This window comes from Corythoichthys intestinalis, chromosome 5 (genome assembly GCF_030265065.1).
Source record: "Corythoichthys intestinalis isolate RoL2023-P3 chromosome 5, ASM3026506v1, whole genome shotgun sequence".
Lineage (NCBI taxonomy): Eukaryota > Metazoa > Chordata > Actinopteri > Syngnathiformes > Syngnathidae > Corythoichthys > Corythoichthys intestinalis.
Genome location: NC_080399.1, coordinates 8964478 through 8972050, shown reverse-complemented (window position 1 = coordinate 8972050; position 7573 = coordinate 8964478). Strand labels below are relative to the sequence as shown.

General features: G+C 40.1%; 1 protein-coding gene across 8 annotated transcripts in view; it reads right to left on the bottom strand.

Annotated features, from left to right (window-relative positions):
- Window positions 1-1941: 1941 nt before the first annotated feature.
- The window catches only part of LOC130916032 (inositol hexakisphosphate and diphosphoinositol-pentakisphosphate kinase 2-like), a 92495-nt gene continuing 86863 nt past the window's right edge, over window positions 1942-7573 (bottom strand). For 7 of the 8 annotated variants that reach the window (XM_057836380.1, XM_057836383.1, XM_057836384.1 and 4 more), the window contains one exon: window positions 1943-7265. In XM_057836380.1, the coding sequence (XP_057692363.1) occupies window positions 7174-7265 (92 nt within the window). In that variant the 3' untranslated portion in view covers window positions 1943-7173. Of the gene's footprint in view, window positions 7266-7573 lie in introns of all 8 variants that reach the window. The other variant, XM_057836377.1, reaches the window with a different exon arrangement.

Genomic DNA, 7573 nt, shown 5'->3' with positions numbered 1-7573 from the left:
TCACCGCAGTGACAAAAACAGCTGACTGTGGCCCCAGTAGGTAGGCTACATAAGGAATAATGAAATTAACAGTTCACCTGCCTTTGCCTGAACTTCGTCTCACAACTTCCTCCTGGTGCGTATGGACTTGAATTGCATGCCCGCTTGTGCACATCAAATGTCTCAAGTGGGATTGCTGCAGAGGCTATTGTCATGAGGTTTTGGACTTTTGCCTCGGACAGACGACTTCTCATGGCCGTTTTGATGTAGTTCTGGAGGCTGAATCCGCGCTCTGCAGCCACACTCTTTTTTCACCTCTTTTATCAACACCATCGTCGTTTTGGGGCTTTTTGAAGAAACTTCGGACACTCAGTTACCTTGACATTTTTCCGAGTAAGGCCAACGACGTGATGCATCAAGAGAGACAATAGCTAATTAATATGCTCTCTCGCCACCCTGTGGTTTGGGGTGTGAATTGCAACCTGTCAAAATGACAGATGGACTTCAGTTTTTTCCGTCGCCGTTTTAAAAAACCGGTCAACGACGGAAAATATTCGGTTAACGCGACCCCTGACACCCTGTGAACGTGTGTTATCCACTGCAGGAGACACTATCTGTCCAGAACGCTTACACTTACTGCCTGAGAAGTAAAGATGTTGATCGGGTCCGATCACGTCATTTTCAAAGTATCGGAATCGGCAAAAAAATATCTGACATGCCTTTTTTTAAATATATATATATTTTTTAATGAAATCGTTTTCTAATTGTATTTATCGCGTTAACAGCGGTAAGGAATTTTTTAAAAAATTAATCACGTTAAAATATTTAACACAATTAACGCACGACTGCACGACCCACTCATGCATTGTCGCGTTCAATCTATAATGGCGCCGTTTTACATATATACAGAGCTAAAACGCAGCATAAAATGAGCAGAGAGAATTTTGGCAGGCTTTGGAACCTTTTTTTAATTGGCTAAAGTCTTACAATCCCTCTTTCAACAATTAGAAATATCATGGCAAGCAATGTGAGGAAGACGGTAGTAGTTGATCTTTTTCTTAACACCCTATGTTATTTCCCAACGCAGAGAAGATATATCAATTGGTAGCACTACGCACAGTCATGGTTGCTAAAGGTGTGTTACATCCACCCATCATGCATTTGGGCATGGCCACAGTATCATTTACTGAAAGCTCAACAAATACACTAGATGGCAATATTTATTCACAATATACAAAGTCACAAGTCTTTCTATCCGTGGCTCCCTCTCACAGAAAAAATGTTAACAATGTAAATGCCATCTTGAGGATTTATTGTCATAATAAACAAATACAGTACTTATGTACTGTATGTTGAATGTATATATTCGTCCGAGTTTTATTCATTTTTTTCTTAATGCATTGCCAAAATTTATATGATCGGGAAAAATCGGGAATGATTGGAATTGAATCGGAAGCACAAAAAAAAAGCAATCGGATCGGGAAATATCGGGATCGGCAGATACTCAAACTAAAACAATCGGGATCGGATTGGGAGCAAAAAACATGATCGGAACAACCCTAATTATAACTCAAACTAACATTTATCTTTTAAGAATTACTTGTCTTTGAAATCGAGGATCCCTTTAAAGCGATCAGCACATTTGTAGTTTTTTTGTGTGGCAGGGTTCCTCCCACCCTCCTCAAAGTTGGTTAGTGCCGGTGAAAGCAATACAGACACCCTCAAGATATAAAAGAGGTACCATTGATCCATCATCACAAATTTTATGAAAATATTTTAGAAAGGTTGAAAAGTTACCTAGTGTTGCTTTGAAAGGGATGCAAAAAGCAATTTTTTTTTTCTTTAATCAAACAAATTCGCAGTCTGACCGCGAGCACCGAACCATGAACCTGTAGTTCTTTTTCTGAATCCCTAACACAATAGAATGTCAATAGAAAAAGTCAAATACATTTACCTCAGGACATTAAAACTAATTGGCGGTGTGTTTCTTTGCGTACTTGTGACACAGTAGCACAGTACAAAATGCCATCTCTTTTGGGGGGGGGCTTCCGGCGAGTCGGCAGCCTGTGAGCGAGCGCTTTCGGAGTCAATTACATGTGAGGGCGTCACCATGGCAACGCACCGGAGCAATAAGGCCGGGCATGACTCATCAATTTTCTTAAAAGCGTTTTATGAAAGGCAGAAAGGTGGAGGACGGGAACAAGGTGAACAAATGGATGAAACGAAGAAGCGAAGAGAGGAAAACGGATGAAATTTGACTTTTGACATTTGTTGCTAGGCAAAACTCATCATGACATCCGTTAAAGGTTATCGTGAACTCAAACAAAAGACAGAACTTGCAATTTGGAGTATTTTTATTTGCCCGTTTTGGTTGGGTAATACTTTGGTTGGCTGCCATTGACAGATATAGACGTCCAATCCATGTGAAGTGGGAGGGTTGGCAGTCTACAAATGATGAACTCATTTCAATTCACAGCAGAAATGACGATAAGAACCACATGATTGGACGTCTATGTCCGTCAATGTAAAAAAAAAAAAGCACAAATCATAAATGATATACACAAAACAACCTGCATAATTAATCAGTGCAGTACAAATCAAAAAGGCAGACTTTAAACATTTGTTCTAGAAGAGTGCTAACAGTAAAATTTGAAAAGTGGTTCAAAATTTGTCCAAAAGTTGGAACATTTTTTTCTGGCACCATCAGTGCATCAACCTTTTTTTCAACTGGTCGTATGAAAAATAAATCACATTTGATTCATGGAAAACAAAACATCTCTACTAATGTACAGTATTTTCCGGACTATTAGTCGCTTAGGATTACAAGTCGAACTAGTCAAAAAATTCACCAGACACGGAGAAAAACATTGATAAGTCGCACCGGCATAAAAGTCGAATTTTGGGAGGAAAATGTACCGTCAAGTCCGCCATTTGCTGCCAAGTAGCTCAAAGGCAGTCACTAGTGCTATTTCATCCCTGCTGACCACCAGAGGCGGTGCTGTAAGCAATGTATAAACCCTTCGTGCATGTGCAGTGTGAGTAATAATACCAAAGAAGAAGTTCTCATAACCTATAACCCCCCACGACACCCAAACGATAAACACAAAGTTCCGTAAATTTCTATAATTTGTCAACCATGTTAAAAACCGTCACAAAAATAGCTCAACATCGCCCCCTTGAATTTGTCAAAAAGGCCTTGGTAGAGCGATGAAACTTGGGGAGTCAATACGTTGTGCAAAAATGCACCAAAATGTCTCTTGGACCTATACCCCAAATCCAACAGGATGTCAGGCATTTTGGATTGAATGGGAAATTGTTAGCGATTTACTGGGTGCACTTTTGAGACATTGGCGCCTAGGGAGTTTGTTGGATCCTCCTCAAAATTGGTAAGACTGTTCATGAGACATATGAGTTCTTAAGTTATCAAAATGGTTAAGTTTTCATTCACAGGCCGGACCTGGGCAGGGTGCCAAAGTAGGCCTTTTTTTTGGGCAATACGCCAAATTCAGTAAGTGACCAATAGCTCCCTGATCCACGGTTTAACATGCTCGAGAAATCACCAAAATTTGCAGATACATGTGGCTTGGCGTAAATTTCTATCATTTGTCAACCTTGTTAAAAACCGTAACAAAATGGCTTAACATCGCCCCCTTGAATTTTCCTAAAAGGCCTCTCTAATTAGTTTTTTTTTCAACGTAGAGCGATAAAAATTTGGGAGTCAATGCCTTGCGCAAAACTAGGCATGCGCTGGTTACCGGTTTCAAGGTTTACTGTGGGATGAAAACGTCATGGTTTAAAAACCACAAAAATTTTACGACGTACCGTAGTACGGTATTAGCTATTTTTTATGTCTCAAAAATGAAGCGAGAAATCCGTGACTTGGAGCGGCAGTGCTCACCCCTCACCCTCCGGTTGTTGTTCTGTTCTGTATCTGTCGGTGGCACTACTCTGTCGATGTGCTGTAGAGTAGACACAATGGCTAAAGGTGGTGAAACTACACCTGAGCCCCCCCCCCCCGCCAAATAAGACAAAGTCACTAGTATGGGAGTACTTCGTCTACCGAAAAGAAGCAGACGGCCGCGGCTTAGAGGAGGAAGGACAGCTCATGAGTAAAACATGCTTGCGGTGGGTGATTGACAGGGGGCAACAGCTCCAACGTGATTTCACATTTACGTGACTATCATCCGTCACTTTACACAAAATTTAAGGTAAGTATTAAGTAAACACGGTCATGAACGTTTCCCACCAGCTACGAGAGTTCACTCCAGCTGGTTTAGTTTTTCTAGCGATCGTAAAACAAATAGTATAATGTAAGCTTGTTAACGAGGCAGAGAACGTGGTTAGTTAGCCAAGACGGCTAACTAGTTTCCTCTCTACCTTTAGCCTACTTCTGTAAAGTCTTCCGCCATTGTAAACACCTGTTCAAAATAACATTTTCATGATACAGCCTGTGGTGTTTTTTTTTTCTTTCTGGCGACTTTGTGTGTTGAGAGAGGGTGGTTATAGTGTGTAAATAACTATACGAATCATACACACTGTCTCATGTGTCTCTTCTGTTTTTTGGGTTTAGTCTATGTTCAATTTATTTCAATTTTATTTAAAATATTTGTTATTTTATTTATTGTTTTACCATTATATTCATGTTGATGTTCCAATTTGCAAATATGTTTAAAAAACAAAATCCTGTTCAAAGGAAGAAAAAAAATTTCTTCAACCCATACATCTCAAAATAACACATTTTAGAGCTATAATTGCAATACCGTGATACCATGCAACTGCGGTATTTTTGCTTAAGGTTATCATACCTTCAAAATCTCATACCAGCACATGCCTATGCAAAACTGCACCCAAAAGTCTCTTGGACCAATACCCCAAACCCAACAGGATGCTGGGCATTTTAGATTGAATGTGAAATTGTTAGCGATTTACAGGGTGCACTTTTGAGACAATGGCGCCTAAGGCGTTTGTTGGATCCTCCTGAAAATTGGTGAGACTGTTCATGAGACATATTAGATCTAAAGTCATTAAAATGGTGAGTTTTCATTCACAGGCCGGACCTGGGCGGTGTGCCAGAGACTTTTTTTTTTTTTAACAACACGCCAAATTCAATAAATGACCAATACCTCACTGATGCAAGGTTTAATCTTTTTCATACCTGGCATGTATAGGAGTTATCCCAGCCTGAATTCGACTGCATTGAAATAATACCTATTAGGCCTTGCGCCCCCTGCTGGGAGCTAGTAACACCCGTTTTTAAAGGAGGTTTCGTTGAAGCAGAGAGATCCAAACGGGAAAGTGAAAAGGACAGTTGCCATTTTGTCTAACCACAAATTTTAAACAGTCATAAATTGGCAGATATACAACATATCGGCACCATACCTCCTATGCTAGATGAGAATCGTACTCTGAAGGGTCCTATAGTGGCCATTTGCATCAACCCTACAGCACCAACTAGTGGCAACATAGAGTAACACATTTTACCTATACATGTCCCATACAAGTTGGTCAGTGTCGTTACAAGACTTTTTGTAATACAGTACTACATTTTAAGAGCCATGTCCACATCACTCCGTCCGTTGCTGTGACGACCCTTTGTTCGCCATTAAAAGGAAGATCTCTCCAGGTGCTTAGGCAGCTTATGGAGCAAGGGAATTTGGCAAACTTGGTCGAATTGGCCCAATTAGAAGACTCATTTCGGTTTTGAATAAGGGCTTGGCTGCACAGCTCATTAGTGCCTCCTGTTTTTGTAGGACACTCTTCAATAGGGTTTTTTTCACCTAGGTGTGTGAAGGAATTTCTCACATAAGGATACACAAAACATCTCTGTCAGCCATGCCCACAACTCAAAAGATGTTCCATACAAAAAAAGAGGAGTTTCGAGGGGGACGATCTACCACCACCCTAAGCTGCATGTGTAGGCCTAGTTATACATATATCTTATAACATCTAAGCTAATATCGTGATATGTTTGGCAGAAAGAAAATGTACGGACCTGCAACCAGGTCCGCAGGGATGAAATAGAACCGTAGTTACATACGCAACTTTCATTTGACTTCATCAACAGAAGAGTAGTTCAAACGAATTAAACAGTTGCCACCACGTTACACTCAGTCACAAATAACAGTGCTGCTGCTAGTGCTGACATAAGCAGCTTTTAGCTTAGCAACTAGCAACAGCTTTCTTCAACCTTCCTCGCGTAAACAGGCTTTCACTAATCGATTTGGCTAATACTTACCTGACCAATGGTCCCGTTAGCTTAGCTTAGCTGTAGTGGCTTCCATTCTCTACATTAGCGCCCGGCTCCGGTTACTAGTTCTTGTCTAGCTAGCCTCCGTGTATCTCTACTCAGGCCACATATTTTCCTTCACATGTTTCCAGAAACATTTTATGACTGTCCAGATTTTATATCGACTTTGTGTAGCTTTAACTTTCTCTAAACGTTTGTCAAAAACAGTCAGGACGAATACAACTCCAGCCTGCTTATATTTCCAATGGAAATCAACAACGTTCGCTGACTTGTTTGTTTGGAACAAACGTAGGAATGCACGGAAAATACACTGTAGTAAAGTATATAATACAGTAGGAAGCACTCCTGAGAAACTATGGGAAGCAACTGAGGCATGTAAAATCAAAAATTTCAAATGAAAAATTCAATCAAACTGCAACAAATCGCGAATCCTTTGTAATCGTTATAGTATGTCTTTGGTTATCTAAAAATCTAGTCAATAATATAAAAGCGCTAACATTTCTTGGGTTCTTCATCACAAGGCAAGAGCACCCTCTTGTGGCTGGTTGTGGGTAATGTTTACTCTATAATCGACAAGTAGATTTCAGAAGGTGTAAAATTCTGTATTTTAACATTATATAAGTCGCACCTGAGTATAAATCGCAGTCCGACTTATAGTCCGGAAAATATTGTAAATGAAAAACAATTAGAAAATCACACAAATTATACCCTGCATCCCCAATATGGACATTTTTTAAATCAACTAATCTGAACATTTGACACTTTGGCGCTAAATCGCCTAAAACTAAACACACACAAAAAATCAACTTTCCTGTTTTAAATCTTTGACAACAAAAATAAAAAAAAAAGGCAGCAGGAGACGCTAAAGGCACAGTTGGTTTTGGACTATGACAAATTCTCAGTCAAAAATGATCATAAAGTGCGTCGAACGTGAAGTGTTTGTGTGTTTACTCGCTAAAGTTGAAGTTGAGGCCCGAGCTCTCCATGATGGGCGACGACGGTCCGGCGCTGGACACGGCGCTCGAGGGGACGCTGCCATCTTTTCAACACAAAAACACGAGTGTGTTAGCATAAAACAAAGAAAGTCACACAAAAGCATGGCAACAAAGGGTGATTGTTTATGGTACCATCGGGATCCAAATACAATGGATCAAATTGACGCGTTAGCTGCCATTGACGGCCGAAATGGCACAGAAACGGTTCAAAAGAATAGATCTATTTAGGCTTTTATCTTTACACATAAAGCCGTTGACCACTCCAAGGGAGAAAAATAATCAATGACACTATTAATAGACAAAAACAGATACAGATCGTGTTTTTTTTTTTTTTTTCCATCCTCAAAGGTCA